Genomic DNA, 21656 nt, shown 5'->3' with positions numbered 1-21656 from the left:
GCAGAAATGCTGTAAAAATATCACTCCCTCACTCGCCCACAGGACAGTTGCTTTTTCATGCTTCTTATGCCCTGATGCTAATGTGGTGTCACACTTTACATAAAACATCTTCACCTTTAAACAAGTCGTCTTAATCTGATTACCTGACTCATAGGTAACTTGTACTGCTAATTTTCAGGTTATGATGTTTGCGTTGTGCTGTAAAGATGATACAAAATAACTGTTTTAGTATTATTCACCTTGTATTTCCATCTGATCCTACAGACGTGATATCCCCATCGTCGTCTTGAAGAGACACAAATGACCCGACTGACTTAAAGCTATCTAGTGTGTCACTCTGAAACAAAATAGACAAAACAGCTGTTAGAGATCTCACACATACTGGCAAACCTAAAAGTTGTTAAATCTGGTGAAAGTGGGAGACAAGCATAATGAGTGTGACAGTGTGTATTTGGTGTAAATGGCACATTTAAACTGTAGAAGCTGAAGGTAGCCCATTAAAACTTAAGTTGGGACCTGACACTTCAGTGATTGATATCATGAGCAACTAGAGTTGTGACGATACGCCCATGCCATGATACGATACATATCACGATACTGGTAGTCTGATACATACGATATGATACGTATCACGTTATTTTGTCCTTGTATACAGAATAATAAAAGTACTGGAAGTAATGTGCTGTTATGTTATCATTTCAGGGAAGGTATTCTTCTCCCAAGAAAAATAAAATACATTATCATGAAAGACATTTTATTAAAAATGTTTAGCATGTGTCAGTAAAGTAGTGTTTTCAAAAAAAATGGAACAGCAGGGATCAACATTGGCACAACTGGCTTTTTTGCACAGATAACAAAATATATTTGTGAAAAGTATCTCAGTCGGAACAGGTCCATGGCAATATTTTCCACGAAAATCTAAATAGAAGGGGAGACGGTGTTTTCGTAGACTGCAAAGTATGTAAGTATCGTGTTGAATCGATACACGACAATCGTATCGATGTATCGTATCATGCAGCTCTTGAATCGTGATAACTTGCGTATCAATTAATCGTCACAACTCTGTGAGCAACTATGTGAACCGCTGGAAGTGATAAAGATGATCACCAATCCCAGTTACATTTGGCAGTTTCTGGTCGCACTGGCGCAAGTTCTAAATGCTTAAATCGAGCCTTGATGAAACTATCATGAACACTGAGGTCTTCTGCTACAAAATCACAGTTGCTATGGTTACTAAGAGCATACACACCGAAGGCCACCTCTTCATGATATCTGACCCTGGTGTAGACAGACTTGCATCTGCTAGACTGGACGACAGGTCTAGACCACGCCTGCAACAGCAATACTTCATTAGTGGAAATCCATTTACACATACAAATCTTGATTTCATAATTACCGTTACACAGTCATGTGGATCAGAAAACAGTACCAAAAAATGAAGAAACTTGAAGACCTCTGTAAACCTTGGAGATATGATATTTTAGCCTTTCCAGCTCAAGTAAAATCTTGAGTGATCTACGGCCGATGTCACATTTTGTGCCACCTGAGGTCAAGGTCAGATCAACGGCAGGTGACCTCTGAACACTTACATGGAGATCCCGGTAAGAAAGTTGGAGGTCACACACTGTCCACAGGTCATCAGCGATCCAGGCGGGTCTGGAACAGGCCATACAAGACACAGGTCTTCAACAGAACAGACAGCAAACAAAAAACATAACAACTAAGTTAAAAAGTTTAATTTAACTGCAGTGACTGTCTAATCTTCATTTACAACAGAGTCAGCATCCATGCCAAGATCCAAGTCTTCTAAAAAGTCTGAACAAGAATGTTCAGAAATGAATATATCATTTATTGGGGATGAAAACGCTGTCGGCCATTAAGACCTGCAGAAAACAAAAGCTGTGGGCCGGCATGGTTTTCAGTCAGATTTGGACTTAAGGATTGATATAAATTTCCAGTGCTGAATAAGTTTACTGATGGGCACTGTACATACAATATCTCCAATACCTTGGAACAGTAGTCAACCATATATAGAAATATGACAACGTTGACATTTGACATTGTGACCATACTGAATATAATCACATCACCATATCATATCATATGTCTGACACTTTACATCAACATTATCTGAACAAATATTTAGTTAAATTTCCATTTTATTCTGCTAATGAGGATAATGAATGTCATGAAATCAAGAGATTCAATATCATAATGCCATTGCATTAGAGAACCGTTATTTTAATGACCAGATGAATTCGTTACCATGGGAACACTCACCGAGAAGGTTGGATTCGCTTCTCTCCAGTTCCAAAATCATTGTCTCTCTTTTATAGTGCTGAAAGAACAAGAGAATGGCTTAACGTTTTCAATGTACAACAGTTAGATGAATAAAGAAATGACATGCCATAGCATGGGGACATGACAACATGGATCCATCTAGATTCACAGCCTTAATGTTTAAGAGCTGCTCTGCTAGCCCCAAGAATAAATGTTTCTGATGACAAGAGATTATTCAGTTATTGCTGTCCCTTCAGCATTAAAGGTGCATAACTCTTTACCAGATTCATGCTTTATCATGGTGGAAATAGGAGCTGTGTCAAATGTATAGCAAACATTTGTAACATTCAATCAGGAATAGTACAACAACTAAGTACTTGTGAAAAAAGGCCCTCTTGAAAGATCTGAAAATTTCTGAAGCTGAATGAGTTTTCAGCAGTTTCTTCCAAGAAGACAATGAATCCTGGTACTGTCTTAAACCCCAGGTCTCTGTTGGTATCATGGAGGCCCTGTTTGGGCAATAATTTACTGATTGCCAAGTAACAATGCAGTGCACATGGTCTTGGTAATGTTCTGGGAGAGCCAAGGGTTGGAGAGAAGTTTCTTCTGTGAACAAGTCCTTGTTGTCATAACTGTCATAAAAGTCCTTGTCTGTGGTTTGAATTCAATCATTAAACAATTAACCACACAAGTAGGACTTCGTAATCGTGGCATTTCAATTAGCACTTTAAATATCCTGCCAACCTGCATGTGCATGGCGGATTGGAGTGGATGGGTTTTGTGCTGGGGTGCACACACACACATCCATACTGCCTTTTGTCCTGAAAGTTTATCAAACGAGAGTCATCAGAAGATGACATATCCCCCCGGCCCCAACATGTTTGAAAGGACAAATCATCTGACAGTTACTCATTGTCTTTTTAGACTAAGTTTAAATTGTTTCCATGGAATTCATGAAAATTATAAATGGCATATATCTATAATCAGCAAAGTGACAATTTCAAAATCTGTCTCATATATCTGCCAAGATCTGTTAAAAGATATGAAATGGTTTTCGAGTTGTGCTCTGGGAACGAAGCCCATCCCGCTATTTTGAGACTAAGTCTGAAACGTTTCCATGGAAACCAAGAAAATAATAAATCACAAAAACCTGTACATAGCAAACGGCACCACTTTGGGGTCTGCCACACATATCTGCCAAGTTTTACCAACAGATATTAAGAAGTTTTTCGAGTTCTGCTCCGGAAATGAAACACACCTCTCACTTTTGAGAGTAAGTCAAAAACGTTTCCATGGAAAATGAGAAAATAATAAATGACAAAAACCTGGAAATAACAAAAGGCACCACTTTAGGCTCTGATTGATATATCTACCAAGATTTGCAGAAAAATATTGAATTGTTTTTGAGGTCTGCTCCAGAAATGGAGCCCATCCCTTCATTTTGAGACTAAGTCTGAAACGTTTCCATGGAAACCAAGAGTCATCAGAAGATGACATATCCCCCCGGCCCCCACATATTTGAAAGGACAAATCATCTGACAGTTACTTATTTTGGTTTTAGACCAAGTCTGAACTTGTTTAGATGGAATTCATGAAAAATATAAATGCCATATATCTTTAATCAAAAAGTCACCATTTCAAGATCTGTCTCGTATATCTGCCAAGATCTTTTGAAAGATATGAAATGGTTTTCGTATTGTGCTCCGGAAACTAAGTCAGCAACGTGTTCATGGAACCGAGAAAATAATACATCATAAAAACCTGTAAATAGCAAAAGGCACCACTTTATGGTCTGCCACATATTTCTACCAAGTTTTGCAGAAAAATATAGAACGGTTTTTGAGTTATGCTCCGGAAACGAAGCCCGCCCCACTATTAGACTAGCACCAAAATGTTCCATGGAAAAAAAAAAAAAAAAAAAATAAGATGCCCAAACTCTGTAAATAGCAAAAGGCACAAGTATAGGTTGAGATCATTATATCTATCAAGCTTGGTCTAAAAATATTGAACGGCCTCTGAGTTATGCTCCAGAAACAAAATGATTATGGACGGACGGACAGATGAGGCGAGGCGTCGACTATATTACATGCCACATTACATGCCAGGAGGATAACGACCATTGAAACCCTCGTGAAAATGTGCATCCTCCCCTCCCCTTCTCAAGAGTGTGCATCTCCCCTCCTCCCCCCCCCTCAAATACCTGTATCTGGCCCCTGTACAGATATCATTTTTCTGACAAATAGAAATTATTTGATTAGTATCACCTGGGCATGCACTTGGAGAATTATTTGTGTGGAATTACCTCTTGGATGCACCTGAGTTTCTTCAGCCCCTCCTTGGCACCCCAGGAACACAACTCATGCATACCCCTCAAAGCACTGTCAAACTTCTTTCTTCTGTTCGGGGAAACGATCTTCGGCTACAAGTGATGAAATTAAACATAGAGTGCACCCTGCTTATAATACCCAAGGTTATAATGACACCCTTGATATAATGCCATGTTTTTGCCAAAATGGATTTTGTATGTATATGTCTTGAGGGTTAATTCAGGTAATTATGAAAACATGCATTTAGTAACAATTAGCTTAAACATGTCAAGACTATAATCTAATAATCATGAATATGAGTATAGATGTGATCCCCTCTCAGCATGTCAGAAGGCAGCTAACCTATTGGTTTATGTGTTTGTATGTGCTAAATTTGAACATGGCTTTCAAATCTTTCTTATCATGGTCATGCTCATCAAATAACATCATCGATTTTAAATTTCATGATGTCTAACTACAGACAAAATACCTTTATGTCAAACATAAAAAAGAGAATTCAAATTTGTAAAAACTTTTCATGAAGATTACTTCATCAAAATGAACAATTCAAAAAAACTTTTTATGTACATTAGCCAAAAACCATTTCTTAAATAAAAAATATATACAGTTGTTCGTAATCTTCCTCTGTTTTCCCAGATTTAATGAACCTGGAGATTTTTATATGGTACTTACAGTGTAAGCACGATGACCCTGGAATAATGAGAGGGTTGTGTCGGCTGCACCATTGAAGGATCCGCCTTAAAACACAATTGAAGAAAAACTGTAAACAGTGTGACCTGTGCTGTTGCCATACTATTTATCGCCAGAGCACTTTGTGATCGAATTTCATTCTCAGCTCCTTAGGGAGTATACACACCCTAAGCTGTGAAATGTTTGTGCATCTCACTCGGTAAAGATTCTCTTCATGGAAAAGAAAGACAATTTCTTGGAGTGCCATTATAGAAGTTGGGAAGTATAACATGGAAAAACTTTCTGGATGGATAATTACTTCATTGCACTTGCACCCATGAAATAAAAGAAAGTGTTATCCATAAGTTCATACATATATTCCAAGAAAGGCAACTTTGTAACAAAAAGTCACACGCCAAATCAAACCCAGACCATGAGTTGGAAGAGGCCAATACCTGGTAGCATGAAGGTCAGTGCCTGGTTGTTCAAAACTCGGTTATCTTTTTAACCACTGGTTAAATCCTCCTAACCGGCCGTTAAAGTTAACCAAATGTTAAAAGCGTTTCTCAAAACCCAGTTATCTTTAACCTGCTGGTTAAGAGTTAGCTGAGTGTAAAAATAACCAAGTTTTGAACAACTGGGCCCAGGTAGCCAAGTGGTTAAAGCGCTTGCTACAATGTTCCTCAAGCTTCATGGTTGAACCCATTTCTGATGTTTTGAGTATGGCTCCACCCTGATTTAAGCAAAATTGAACATGGCTGCATGCAATCCCCGTCTTTGTAAACCTATCTGAAATGAATATCAAGAGCACAAACATCAAGCTCCTTGGCAGCAAATCTTACATCTGAAAGTAGCACTGGCCTTTTCCCCTGAGAATGCATTCTCCTCCAGACTTAACGTATCCACATTGGTTGTCTCAGCCTTCAGCTTCTGATGGAAAGCTCGGTCTTCCAGGGTTTGGAACCGACATTCAACTCGACGGTCATTCTGAAACACACAAGCAACATTTTCATGAATTTCTAAATTAAATTAAATTAAAAAGGCTATTAAGCATACTGAATGAAATGCCAAAATTGACTGAAGCTGGATGGAAATTGACAGCAGCTGAATTTGATATGTAATATATTCCATTTTCTGACTTTGTATTTAATAAAAACTTGACACTCAGAAACATTGCCAATGGGAAAAGTTATATCACTTTATCAATATGAAAACTGTGGTCATCAATAATATCTTTGATAAGCTATAAGCTACAAAGTTTTACTTCAAACACAATGATCAAAATCATTTCTTATTCATGACCTGATTCTAAATCATGTTCAGAGAGATGCTTTTTTTGTCAGTAATTCATCAACAGAAACTTGAATTATGTTGAATCTTTCAGAACGTTTTGCACTAAATCTCTTAAACGTTTTTAGGATCTCAACATTCTATATCTATAGCTAGTTTTAACTTTCTGTAAGCTTAAGAATAAACTTATTAGAGTTAAATGACATGGTTACAGATTCTTGACTTGTTGGTTAAAAAAGTGAAAGCAATATAAATCAAGGTATGTCATGTTTGGGATTTCACTTTCTTAGTAAAGTACAAATTCTAGTACTTTTGGGGTTGAGTCCCATCCGGGATTCAAACCCGCACCCACGTCAGGCACCTAATTGCCATCACACAAAGTCAGCTGCCTAGCCCGCTCAGCCACCGTGACTTCCACAAGGAAAAAGTACTAGAATTTGTACTTTACTAAGAAAGTGAAATCCCAAATATGACATGTTGCATCTGACCACTTTCTAAAATGGCATCGCGTAATCACAATATAAATCAGTTGTGTTTATTCATAGATGGAGGAGATAGTGGTTATAGTTAAACACCCTATAGTTTGTTTGGCTCAAAAGCGGACTGATGAGCTGCAGTCTCGACCAATTATTGACACAGTTCACTGCTTATTATGACGGAGGACTGAAGGGGAAAGGAGCGCAAGGTGTATGAGAAAAATTGGAGACGGCACAGCACAAGTTAATGAGTATGCGCTGATAAATGACTTTTTTCAAAGCTGGACTTCCACTTTTTATAACAGCTCTAGATATGCAATGTACAGAGAATATACATTCATATATGAACCAGAAAGATACCTGCATATCATATCAGAAAAAACGCTCTACTTACATAAAATTCACATGCAACATCTTGCGATTACGTTATAACGAAGGTAGGTGGCAATCAATCGAACCGGGTTTACATCTATGTTTCATTTGTAACTCCGCTGTAGAGGACGAGTACCATTTCATACTTATATGGCACTTGTACAATGAAATCCAAATAACTTTCTTCCGGAACACTTTTGGAAATTTCCTTCTATCCATAAATTTGTAAGTCTATTATGTACATCTCAGGAGAATATAATCAAACGTGTACAGTATTATATTTACCATGCATATATAAAAAGAAATATGTATTTAGAAACACTCTAGTCTGCACCTGTATACTCTTGTCAACTATATATATGGCATATTTTGTATATGGGTCCTTGGCCTCATTACAAATAAACTCCTTTGCTTTGACTATGAATATGTAACTTTCCCGGCACTTGTGCTTGTGCTGCTCGAACACCTGGTTGTCCATTTCTCTGTATTCCTCTCTTGTATCAAACAGTGAACTGTGTCAATACTTTATTGATAGTTTGTTAAGCAACTTTTTTCTTTTCAGGAAAAAATATCTCCAAAAACCTCACAGAGTTGATCACTGACTATTTTTGACTTTCATGTTTTTTTGTTTTTGAGTTAGATTGCAATTCATAGGTCAACTTCGTAGTCAGACGGACCCTCGTCCAGACCTTGTCCTAGTTGATATTCTGTTATTGTTGGAACTGATATCACATTTGCAGATGATATTCCATCATGTGTCACATTGTGTGATATCACATTTACAGGTGCCATCAGCCATCACATTTAGAGATAAGACCTCATGTCTTGTTTATAGATGATACTGTCTCACATTTAAAGATATCTTGTATCACGTTTATGTAGATATCCATTTTGTATCTCATATATACAGATGAAAACAAATCATGTTTCACACTGTGTGACGTCACATTTACAAAAGATATCCAATCTTGCATGTAGAGATAAGATCTTATATAATGTTTACAGATAATTTCCCATTGCATCTCATATATACAATGATATCACACCATGTGTCACATGGTGTGATATCACATTTACTAATGCTATCCCATCTCACGGTCAGATAATATAAAATGTATCATGTCTGCAGATGATATCCCATCATCTTGCACACTAATGCGTATCAGGTTGACAAGGCAGTATAATATTTTGCATGATATCACACTTACAAATGATATCCTACTGTGCATGATATCACAGTGCAAATGATATATGATTATAAGTGATAATTCATTAAATGATATTTGAATAGGAAATGATGACATTTACAGATGATATCCGATAATATGATATCATATTTACAGATATATTCATTTTGAGGAATAAAATGGGTACAGATTTTGACTTGACAATCTCAGAAGTCACATCTTCCCATAGCTTAAAGAACAAAGAACGGCAAACAAACATACGTCACAGAACGTATAACAAGCATTTACAACACACATCAATAATCACTAATCAAACCTTCACCAAAACACTCACTGCAAAACACACAAACACACAAACACGCACAGTGAAATTTAGATGCAGAATCAGTGAGCACAATCAATCTGGGATTGATTCTGCAACACAAAACACATGCCAAATAATGCAACATAAAGTTTATAGTCTGTTTGCAGTGAAAACATATTGTGAATTTCACAAAAAGGTACATATCAAATATATGCAAATTAAGACTGTGAATCCTCATAAATTTACCTTTCCAAAATGATATTTAACTCTCGTAATTTTATCATTTCTTGTTTACAAACGATCATAAGATCACATCCCTATTACCGGTTTTACGCTGGGGTATGTGCATTATATGAGCCACAAAGAACAAGTAGGGTTGGTCAATGTCAACACACGTGGATTTGTTTATCTCTTGTATCTACTGCATCTACCACATTGTAATACAAACCAATAATAGCGATTGAAATCTATGATCTTTTCTTTAACAATTTTAATTTTAAGTTGAATAAAATTCTGAGATTTACATGTTCAGTTGGCAAAGTAGAATTATGAGGATTTGCTATCTTAATTCCACTTAATTTGATTCACTTCTTTGTCCAGACTGAAATTCATCTGTACATTTTCACAGCAAACAGACAATAAGTACAATTTTCAACCGCTCAGGAAACCTCATATCTGGGATGCAATGTTACTGGGAAACCTCAAGATTCAATAACTAAACTTGACCAGGTCATCAGGGTCAGTGACCTGGTTGATTTATGTCACTGTGCCTTGACGATGTGTGTCTGGGCTCATTGTATCAATCACTGGTTCAGAGATGTTAACCCTAATTCAGCCCAATTAACATTAGTTAAAAAACTGATGCAAAAATTAGTATGTTTGTGCAAAATTTGTTTTAACTTTTCCAAAAACATTTCATATTAAATAACAAAATTATTTATACAGCCAAAGACTATGTTATTAACATTGTACTCACCTAAATCAGAAGCAAGTATCCACATATAGTTTTAAAGTGAATAAAATGTGGCTGAAATTTATTGTTTGGTTATGGTATGTATGCTATTTCATGACTAAATTTAATAATTTTTTATTTTAAACTCATATATTTTTACTGCCACTGCAGTCACAAAAACATACTTTGTGTTGTTTTTTCATAACGAATACGATAAAATTGTATGGGTTGGCATCTCTGACTGATTGGTAATATACGAGCCAGTGTCATCCAGCCTGAATATTGCTTGTTGTAAACAACAAACAAACAACCATTAATCAACTATGATGACACGTAGTGGGGCCTGTGACCTTGCCAAAAAACCTATATATCCGTAACGACCTGGTATCTTTCAGACCCTTAAATCCAAACTGGGGACACTGAAAACTGAAACTACATAGTACATGAAACTACTCACTCTCTGAGACAATCATGATTTAGAATTCACAAAAACTTATGACCTAGATAAATACGCATCACACGTCACCTTTGGGCGTGGGGGAGACTTGCACAATACACACATACATTTCATCGGTCATGAAAGGTGATTACACAAATTTTCTATCTCATTATTTTAGTAACAGTTTGTGCAGGTATGAAATGTCAGAATTGTTAGGCAATGTGGTTATGGTGATGAGAATTCATGTGAAAACAGTTTAATAATATGAAGCATAAACTCAAGGAATACTAAAGAGAACTTAAAGGTGAACAGAATGTACATAAAAGTACTTTCTAATTCTACCATGACACTGAAAAATTGCTTGACTCTGATTGGTTCAAACAAGGTACAAAATTTATAAGACATGAGTATGACATCGGATAAATATTGGATGTTTTGTGAAAATGTTTGCATCCAAGACTTGAGTGAGAGCTTTTAGTTTGACACCACATTCAGCAGTATTCAAGCTATATGGTGTCAGTCTGTAAATAAAAGAATCTGGACCAGACAATCCCTTGATCAACTGCAAAGGCATCAACCTATGTAACTGGGATATGAAGACATGTGGCAAGTAGCAAGCCTGACCACACGATCATCTCTTACGACAAGTATGAGTTACTGAGGATCAATTCTAGCCCGAAACTTCAAAGGCCTTGAGAAATCTGATTCAAAACACCACGAGCTAACACAAGAATCTGAATTGAACAAATTTACCCCCAAAATATCTCAGATATCTTCTCACAAGCAAAATGACACTTCCAGTTACTTGTTACCATGGATTTGATTTAGACTAATCAGGAAGCATTATTCCAGTGTCGTGGTGGATATCCTAAGGAACATGTAAGGTTAGATACAGATATCAGGGGTGAAAAATATTCATGAATGGATGTTGGCAGTAAATTTGAAATTCAAATGAAAACGTGAATCAGCAAGATAATGATACCAAAACATAGCACTGAAAAAGATAACGCAGAATTTTATAGAACTTTTTTTGATAAAATGAGGAACACAACGATAAAGAAGAAGTTAACATCCATAAAATAGATCCATTACAAGTTGCACATCTAAATGCCATTCAGATAACTGCAAACAATATGTTTCAACCCCTAACTAAAATTAGCATAGCAGGTTAGGAGTGTTGTGAGACAGGTACAGTAAGGGCAGGTACTAACTCGGTAATGTGAACCAGCCTGCAATGAAACATACGCACAGCATACATTAATTCTCAGCAAGAACACAAAGCATAGAAACATGCTGGATAAAGATAGATGGAATATTAATATCGTCTGTTCTGCTTTTCCGACACACATACATAGATCCATAAATACATGGAGCAGATATCTGCATGGGCAAGTACCACAGCAAAGGTGAAAATGTATGAAATATGTTGAAAGACAATTTTTACACGTGCTGCAACCAGATTTTGTTTAAAATGCGTCCATTTCGTATGAAAAAGTGTTGCTTAAAGGTCTGGTGATTCCATTCTGGCTGTTTCAAAGGATAATTGGAAATATTGGCTCCATACTTCGATATGTAGCAAGAGTGGTGTTAGGAGTTTCTCAACACATCAGTGTCATTCCTGTAACCATGGCAACCATGCTGTTAACAAATGATGTTGGGAACCTCCACACACTGACATAGGAGCTATGGTACAAAGCAGCATGTTACTAAAACAGTCATAAATCTACGCTAAGGGATGGGAGTTTCAATCATCTTAGTGCCAAGATCACTTTTGGAACCTTGACACATATAGACTGTGATATTAGGAATTTCTCAATATCTGACTGTGTTTCCCCTTATCATGCCGTTCTGAGACCAGCTTGATATGCAGTGAGTGTGGTGTTATTAGATTCTCAATACCAGGGTGATGTTGTACAAAACAACCTTGATCGGAACTCCCATACCTTAACATAGACTTAAGACAGTCTTAGCACAGTCTTAGCGTTAAGGCTGTTTTGTACAATGGCATCCTGGGCATTTTTCTCTTTTTGAGAAGAATCTCCAAATGATTATCAATGATTATTCCTTCACCTACACACAATGTTTAAATGGTCCCTTCATTTACATGGCATTTGGATACAATGTTAAAACCATTTTAGTGATAGCCTACAGTTTTTGCTATATTGGTTGTATTATTCAAAACAAACAATGTCCTTGGGGCGGTGAGGTAGCCTTGTAGTTAAGGCATTTGCTGATCAACCTGGAGACCGGGTTTGACTCCCCACATGGGTAGAATGTGTGAAGCCCGTTTCTGGCGCTCCCCACCATGACATTGCTGGAATATTGCTAAAAGCGACATATAACTAAACTCACTCACTCACACAATGCTGTTACAAACCTGTGCCAACATTGTATACTTGGAGCAGTTATAGTATCTGTTTCTCTAATTTTTATTATCTGCTAGTCTGGCTGCAGCACTGAACCTTGAATCTTATATATTCAGTCTGTAGTATTCATCCCATACAATTAGCAACAAGACAATCTGGGAATCATGGACCACAAGCAAAGAATTGGTAAAAATGATCTAATGAGAGTTAGACTTGATGAAAGTGAGAAACTGGGCAACATTCCACCAAACGCTATCCACATACATGGTAACAATACAGCAAGTCTTCTTTAGCATAGTTTTGATGATTTGTTAGAACAATTCCCAAGCATAAAAAAAGAGAAAAATGAAGCCACTTGAAGGTGTTTTTTTTAATAATTTCTCAATAAGAATTCACTGACACGATCATCAAATGATTTCTCACCAGAAGAGGGCGAAGTGTAATTAGGATTTCCTTCACCTCGTCCATTGATGCTCGAATATTCTGCAGATCCTGATATGTCTCCTCCTCTGCATTCTTCCTTTCTTCATCACCTGAGTCAGATTCTGGTTGTGCCGTTTTCTTCATCCTCAAATGACCTGTACATATGCTCTTGGTCATGTAATGTACTGTTTGCTATCAAAGTATGTTATGTTCTTATTGCACACAGTGCATATACTGTTCCTTATCATGGTACATAAGTTAAAATGTACTTTATCATGATACATATAATGTTCTTTATCATGGCACATACAATGTCCTTTATCATGATACATACAGTTTCCTTCATCATGGTACATACAATGTCCTCAAAAAAATAGTTTATCACTTGATACAAAACATTCCTCATTAAGAACATATATGTTTTTGCTATATTAATTCACTTTGTTAAGTGAAACAGAACATATACTGTGGGTTTTGAAAAAATAAGCGGTCACATGAAAGCAAAAGTGTTCGCCTTCTTTTCCAAGTTTCTCCACAAGCTATGCGATACAAAGCTCATAAGGAAACCTTGGAAAAAAATAAAGGAATACTTGTCCTTTCAGAATGTTCACTTATTTTTTTCCTTAAGTATATATACACATCATGCAATGCTACGGTACATATGGTGGTGCATTTAATGATCTTAACCATGGTACGAAAAGCTTACTTTTTGAAAATTTTCCCCAAGACAAAAACCTTCTTCATATTTAAAGTACCTGCTTAAATGGATAATATACGAACATTACCTTTTGTAAAGTCAAGGTCACTGAGGTATCTGTCAAGGTCGCGCACAAAGACCATTCTGTTTCCGTACTTCAAAAATCGAGCAGCCTGCAATTGAGAATGAGAACACTCATAGTAATATGTGACTTTCAGCATTAGTCAGAAGCTTACACAGAAAAATATGGAAGTTCATTGGTTAAATGGAAAAACCACTGAAATCGAACAATGAGCTAGTAAGTGAGTGAGTGAGACTGTTTGGTTTTATGCAGATTTCAGCAATATTCCACCAACATCATGGCAGGGAACACCCAGAATGGGCTTCACACATTGTACCCATGTGGGGAATCAAACCCAGTCTTTGGACTGGCAAATGAACACCTTAAACCACTAGGCTACCCCATTACCCTGATGTAAGAAATATCATTTTAACTACTTTCAAGGGTGAAGGTTATTCAATTACTATGACAGACAGATTATATTATGAGAATTATATAAAACATGACGCTCACCTTTCGGAACTGTGCTGAAAGCTCTTCATAGAAGGTCATGATTTTTCTAAAATTGATGGTATAAAAGGATAAACAATGTGCACACGATACAACAAAGTAGAGTTTCTATAAATCAGCATCAAAAATGAAATCTAAGGGATTATATCTCAATATGAAATTTTCTTAATAAGATGCAATCGTTACACTTATGCAGAATGTTTTCAGCATTTCTGGACAGTGTATCATAAACACTGCATGGCTAAAGGGAGGTAATTCATGGAAACCGTTTGAAATCACAATATTATCTCCCCTTGTCCATAAACAAACAATTTCATTGAGAGGATCTTTCGTCATTATCACAAATAATTTCACAATAAACATCAGAGTACAGTTTGTATTTCTAATGAGTGTCACTGAACAGACTTTCCATATTTTAGAATTCGTATTCTGCTGGCAGGGACACCATTGGAATTCCTTCTGCTATTTGAATGTAATTTGGAAACAAGTGTATTTGATAAAAATTATAACATCTTCACATCTTTTACTTTGATATTCCTCTGCATGAAGATCTGACAATCCCTCTGCATGAGGACCTGACAATCCCTCTGCGTGAAGACCTGACAATCCCTTTGACAACCATGCCAATGCATTGCTGTGAATATTTTGTTTACCCTTTGTTTCTGACAACTGCTTCAGGCAAAACACACAAAATAGTTAATTTGTCTTCTGTCTTTGTGCTCTTCTTTAAAATCAATATTTTCTAGCAATCATATTAATTTTGTATTCAAATTAACCCATTTCATGTCAATGAACTCTGAATCCTTCATTTAGATTAAAAAATTAGAAAGGGCAGTCAAGCTTCTTTCAGTGTTCAAATGGTGAGATGTCGCAGAAAGACTGTTTGATAATCACACATAAGAATTGAAAAGGAGTATAGGACAAAATGAAACTTTCAGAAGACACTACCTTCTCTCACTAGTCACATAGGCCATGCAGAAAGGACGTACAAAGCCACGAGCTTCATTGTCATACAATACAAAATGGTGAACCTGTAAAAATTGCATTGTGTATCCTTCATAAAGCTTAAACATGTTAAACTCATATTTAATCAATACTGTTGTTTCAATCATGTCGCACTAAAATTAACCCTAATAAAGACACATCAAAACTTTATGAGTATTGAAGATTATCTATATTACAATAGGCTAGGAAATTGGTAAAATAATTTCAAACAATTTTACAGGAAATGATTATGCCTATATATTGTAAGTAGATATACAATATAGATATATAGATATATAGGTTTCAGGGCAGCCTTGGGTCTTAAAACTATAAAAGGCCTATATGTGCCCAACACTTAACAGCTTTCACATACAGGAGTATATGCCTTTAATCCACAATAAGCCCTGTATATTGTTCATTGTTTAGGGGTTATCTGCCTTTGGTGACTGAATGTTGAAGGTATGAATTGCCTTGACCTTGTTATTTTGGTCATGGCTTGGTTCAAAAGAAATTACTCAACAAACATTCCATCATACTGTCTTTGTAAGTTATTCAATAAATACTTTTCCTTAATGAACCCAATGAGCTTATAAGAGGACCAAACTTGTTCAAGTGACATCTTTAACAATTTCCTGCAGGAGACACTCACAAAGCTGTAGACACCATCTTTGTCTTCTGAGATAACAACCTGTGTGTCCTCTGATATGCTGAAACCACTGAAAGAGAGAGGCCACTTTTCAATGGCAGTGTTTCTGTGCTCATTGGTACCTAATTGTTCCTTTCCACAGCGTTTGCCCTTGGCATGAAAATTGTCATGACTCCCTGGTGTCATGAGAGGGAATCATGGACATGTTTTGGGGAGTCAACTTCAGTATGGAACTTTCATCAAGACATCAACTGTGATTGTTCAATATCAACAAAAAACAAAATATGGCAGGTCAGGCATTTAATCAGCACTGAGCAGTTAACTGGCAAACAATAAACTAAGTAGTTTTAACAACAGCAGATAACAAACTTAGATAGGGCCCAGTAGCACTGCATCAATGGTTGACGCAACCTTGTAAATTCAAAGTGAGTGAATGAGTTAAGGCTTTAAGTCACATCAGCAATATTACAGCCATATCCTGACTAAAACAAGGCACAGATTTACAATGACTAAAAAAAAATCATAAACACTTGTAAACAAAGGACAGTAAAACAACTAGATTATCACAGACATATACTTAAAACTAGGAATGAAATTTGAAACAGTTTAACTTCAGAGGATCATACAGTATAAAAATAGGCTATAGATCGCCAACAACTAACGGCAGATACTGCACTGAGGACCATGGGCACGTACAGTACCTTTGCTACCTGCATGGACCCGAGTTGGATTTACACCATTTACACCAAAATTAAATGAACATATGTACTATTAAAAATAATGGTGGTTTTAAATTAATGCTGAATGTTTTGGGATATAACAAACAAACACACACCTAAGGAGACACTATCATGCCACACTTCTCTAAAAATCAGTATTGTATTTCTCTCATTAATACTAGCTATCAGCCCCAACAAAGCTACCATAAAATTTATTTGGTAAAAAAGTATGCATTAAGATTACACTATCAAATTAAAAAAAAACAAAATGAATCAAAGCAATGTTAAATTCAATTACAGCATTAAACAGACTCTCTTGCCCTCTACCAACCAAACTTCATTTCAGGCAAAACCCATGGAGTTATGTTCCATGGAACGCTCTTTACAAATACAGTCATCCCTCGCAACAATGCGCTTGGCGATACCGCGGATTCGGTTAAACCATGGGTTAATCCATGGCTCCCATAAATAGGTTGTACTGCGATCACACCCCTTCACAAAATCGAAAATAGCTCATCAACAAATTCGCTGCTGTGCTATTATAACTTACATAAACTAGTGAAATTCAGTGCGGGTAGCAACTGACAGTGTTTATCGTACATATCCATTGTGTTTCACATGCTTAAAATATGCAGGATTTTCTCAATAATAATCATACCAACATCGTAGTAGTATCTTATGAAAGACAAGACATGCTATCAGTCGAGTTACGACGAGTACTTACAATGTTTGCTGTGATGCATTGTTTATTTTCACATTCAACGATACAATATATTTTTTACTGGACCCAATTCACGAAACAGCATTTTTGTTATGTCCTTGGAATATACGATCTAACTCGGCCTTTGTTCCACATTATGTAAAAGGTACAATAACGCGGTGTCTAATAATGCAGGGGGGGTCTTCCGTGGACCACAAGGCCCGCGCTATGGCCAGGGATGACTGTACTAGTATCCAATAACACAACTTGTAATTGAGACCATTTCGGCAAAGATCGACAACACTGTGTGCAACAGTTTTTTCATGTATGAAGCAATCATTTACATTCCATATATGGCAAGTGTTATCCGTAATGCATAAGCATTATTTGCAAGATACTCTCAAGCCAATAATTTTTAAAAATACAATAATTACTAGTTCAGAATATTTACTTTCATGGTAAAATTCTTCAACGGCATTTAGAAGTTGGTGAGGTAACATGTACTGTTAAAACATTCCTCCTTTTCATCTCTCCTCTGTGATTGTACATACCTAACTACATTTATGTACTTGTATATACATCTTACCTCTCTGGCTTCATGTATACCTGTATATTCTGCAATGTTACCTATGCTCATTATCCACCTGACGAAGGGGCAAGAATTAGCCTTGAAACATCGTGTTAAAAGAATTAAAGAAGTTGTCATCCATAATAGTCTCCTGTATTACTTTCATGGTGTTTATAAGTTATAAATCATGGTCTTTCATTTGAAATGACAACAAATTGTACCAGAAAGATATGTCTACATTATCGTATCCAGCTACAGTATAATTAAATGCAGTGTGTTTTTATCATGACTTACATTTCTTAGTCATGTACAACACTATGATCATGATGATTATCTGATACTTACACAGAATTCGTTTGGTGGTCAACAGCCATGATCTTTACAGAAAATGTGTTTTGGTCAAAGTCTCCCCCTCCATGTTTGGGTATAACCATCTGTCAAGAAAATGGTGAGATGCATTATTAAATATTATCACGCACAGTCCATCAATTTCCTGTTATACTCCTACACATGTTAGAATCCATAGATGTAAACTGTAATCATAGTACAGTTTTTTGTTTGCTGTTTAATGAAACACACAGCACAGTGCAGCTGTTCTAGCTATTTGGTGGCAGTCTGTAAACAATCAAATTTGAATACAACAATCCAGTGATCAACAGCATGAGCATAAATCTACGCAACTGGGGCACAATGTCAAATGTCAACCAACTTAGAGAGCTCGACCACCCAATTCCATTAGCCGCCTCCTATGACAAGCATAGGTTGTTGAAGCATAGGATGAATTCTAACCTGGATCATAATAGGTCACTATCACTCTGAATGTATATACCTTAAGTCCATCCTCAACTATTCATTAACATGCTATTTACATTAAAGGGTTGTACGAGCTGTGTTCCTACATTATCTGGGATGCTGTTAAAAATGCAGATAATGGGAGCCTGAAACTAGTGGACTTCTTGTAAGAGTGCCATGATTGCACTTACAAAGAGACACATTTATTTATCTTGCCATATTTGAGTACATTGTCAAGTCATCTTCACTGCACACGGTTAGAAAACAATGACAATTGTTTGTTTGATGCTTATCACCACATGCAGCAATATCCCAGATCAGTGATAAATAATCAAGATCAGACAACCCAAGGATCAACAGCATAAGCATCAGTCTACACATCTGGGATATTATGACATGTGTCAAACAGTTAAGTGAGCCTGACCACCTGATCCCAATAATTGCCTCTTACAACAAGCATGCACTGCTGAAGACCAGTATATTCAAATCTGGACTCTGACATCTGCATCAGTCTACATGTTGTCTGGCAACATACATTCCAAACAGACAATGCTGATTTTCTCAGTGAATTGTGATTCTGATCTGACATAGTCAAAAAAAGGCGAACAGAAGACATATAACAAACCCAAAGGTTTACTGATTTTAGTTTGTTGTAATCATAGTGTTCGGATGACATTTTGGTTTTTCATTTAATACACATGCTCAAACACACCCAGTGCAAACTCGTATCCCCTGAATACACCCGCAGACAGTTATGAGTGCATGTGAAATAGTTTGGGTAGTCAAGTAGTTTGGGGTCATAAGATGGTGGTAAATGAAACAATGGTCCATTTCATTGCTATTCATTCGTTCCCCATTTGTCCTGTTCTGTTGTAGCAGAGCTGAATTAATTGTTAAGAGTTATAGGTTCATTTGGCTATTGTGGCATACGAATAGATTGTTGCGCTTGTAATGGAGCACTGTAGTGTTTCATCATGAGACAATTAGTGGTGTTTAGCATTTTATTTCATAGTTCACTTTAATCACTTTAAGAGAATCTTGTTTAGTCCTCTGTAAATAAATCACTGGTAAAAGCTATCATGTTTAATTCCATGTTTAGGCCAAACACTAGTTTCAAAAGTTAGATGATGAGGTTTCCAGTTACATTTATGAAACAGCTCTGCAAATGTTTATTTCCACGGCGCAACACATATGAATTTTAAATATGTAGAATACACAGTAATTATCAAGGACAACAAAAACGTTTCTTATATCTGTCAGTTTATCAAAAGCGTGTTTGTTATAAACAGTACCACTGGTTTGGGGCCCTCTATTTCTGAAAACTCAGCCACGATGATGAAATCCTCCTGAAAACCTGCTCTGTTTGTCTTGCTCGCCCATGGTTGAGGGACATGAAATGTAGGTAAAAGATACGATGGCAAGAACCGCTTGTCAGGGTCCGGAGGTAGGTTCTCACTTGGAATGTACGAGGTAAATTGAGCATACTCGGCTCCAATCATGCTTTTCTGAAACAAAATGAAATTGACAGTGAGGAAACTCTTAATCTTACATGAACATTAGAGACTGACTTTTGCTCTCTGACCATGGTCCAGTTGGTCTTGTCCAGCCTGAATCTGAGCGAAATTTCTTAGCATTTGGGGGTTGTCATTAGACATATTAAATGGCTCATACTTTACTTCAGAGGTTTATTTGTCATATTGGTAATAACTTAGTAATAACATCATAAAAACAACAGTTCTCCAAACAGTTGAAATTTTGTTATCTATAAGCATATCTTTAACTTTCGACAAACTCACTGCAGCTATCCAGGTTGTCTTTTAAATACACCATATAATTTATGCTGACTGGCAAATAAACTGGATATTGACTGACTTCTCTCAATCATGCATAAGGGTCTTCTAATTTCCTTTTCCACAGCAAGACAAGACAAGACAAGATAGAGTTAAACAAGGAGCATATTATGATGAACATGAAAAATATAAAATTTATACGTAGTCAACCATGTTTAACTCTTACAAGCTGTCCAGGTTTCTGTTTTGGCATCCTGTCTGGTTATAATGATACAGGCTCTAAACATGCAACATTCTGTGTGAGAGACTGGCTAATCATGGGCATCTGTAAAACACTGACATCCACGACTTAGCTGAATGTCACAATGCGTGATCTGGATATGGAGAAGATAATATGTCACCCACCCTTGAGCATAAATCTCCAGAAGTATGTCCCTTATTATATTCTGTATCATATTGTGGAAAGCCTGGGTCAAAGGTTGTCGGGTGTGTGATATTGCAAACACCATTATCTATAAGCTACACTTAATCTCTTCTGGTCTATCCAGACAGGGACCATATACCATATATATCGGTATATAGTCTCTGATCCAGATCACAAAATGACAGAAAAGTCGAGTACAATGTGACACTCAGTACCTTTTATGTTATAGTCAGTCCAGCGTTGCAAATTTGAGTCTAATAATTTCCAGCTCGGAATCAAACCATCAGCACAAAAAACCAAACCAGCTGCCAGTTTTAATAGCTCTCTCTACAATGCGTCGCGCATTGCTGAACACGTTGAGACAAAATGGAATCGATGTTTCAGGAGTGACAGTTTTGTCTTTCAATGCAAACATATTCAATTGTGAATTTGCTGTGAGTGAGCGTTGATCTGTTTCAAGCCATTTTAATTCTGTGCGTAAGTTGGCATTGCACTTATCAATAATATAGCTGCACCGCCTCCACGACACAGCTGACATACAACTTCCGGGACTAGCTTTGCACATCATATTATTAATTACTTTCGTATTACAAATTTCGTGAGACATTCCGGCATTATTCTTCATAATTAAGTAAAAACATACATTTAAACTGTAAAATGTTAATTTATCAAACCAAATA

The 21656-nt window shown here is 36.6% G+C and overlaps 1 protein-coding gene across 1 annotated transcript in view; it reads right to left on the bottom strand.

The window, feature by feature from the left end:
- The window catches only part of LOC137287470 (guanine nucleotide exchange protein smcr8a-like), a 41851-nt gene extending 20546 nt beyond the window's left edge, over positions 1-21305 (bottom strand). The window contains exons 1-15 of the mRNA XM_067819781.1: positions 21192-21305; positions 20055-20267; positions 18316-18404; positions 15987-16053; positions 15302-15384; positions 14357-14402; positions 13871-13955; positions 13086-13240; positions 6119-6263; positions 5280-5344; positions 4583-4699; positions 2281-2338; positions 1590-1656; positions 1250-1331; positions 240-337 (exon numbers count right to left, since the gene is read on the bottom strand). Of these exons, the coding sequence (XP_067675882.1) occupies positions 240-337; positions 1250-1331; positions 1590-1656; positions 2281-2338; positions 4583-4699; positions 5280-5344; positions 6119-6263; positions 13086-13240; positions 13871-13955; positions 14357-14402; positions 15302-15384; positions 15987-16053; positions 18316-18404; positions 20055-20261 (1364 nt within the window). The 5' untranslated portion in view covers positions 20262-20267; positions 21192-21305. The remainder of the gene's footprint in view (positions 1-239; positions 338-1249; positions 1332-1589; positions 1657-2280; positions 2339-4582; positions 4700-5279; positions 5345-6118; positions 6264-13085; positions 13241-13870; positions 13956-14356; positions 14403-15301; positions 15385-15986; positions 16054-18315; positions 18405-20054; positions 20268-21191) is intronic.
- Positions 21306-21656: the final 351 nt, after the last annotated feature.

Source organism: Haliotis asinina, chromosome 6 (genome assembly GCF_037392515.1).
Source record: "Haliotis asinina isolate JCU_RB_2024 chromosome 6, JCU_Hal_asi_v2, whole genome shotgun sequence".
Lineage (NCBI taxonomy): Eukaryota > Metazoa > Mollusca > Gastropoda > Lepetellida > Haliotidae > Haliotis > Haliotis asinina.
Note: the sequence above shows the minus strand (reverse complement) of the source record. Positions and strands in the feature narration are given on the sequence as shown.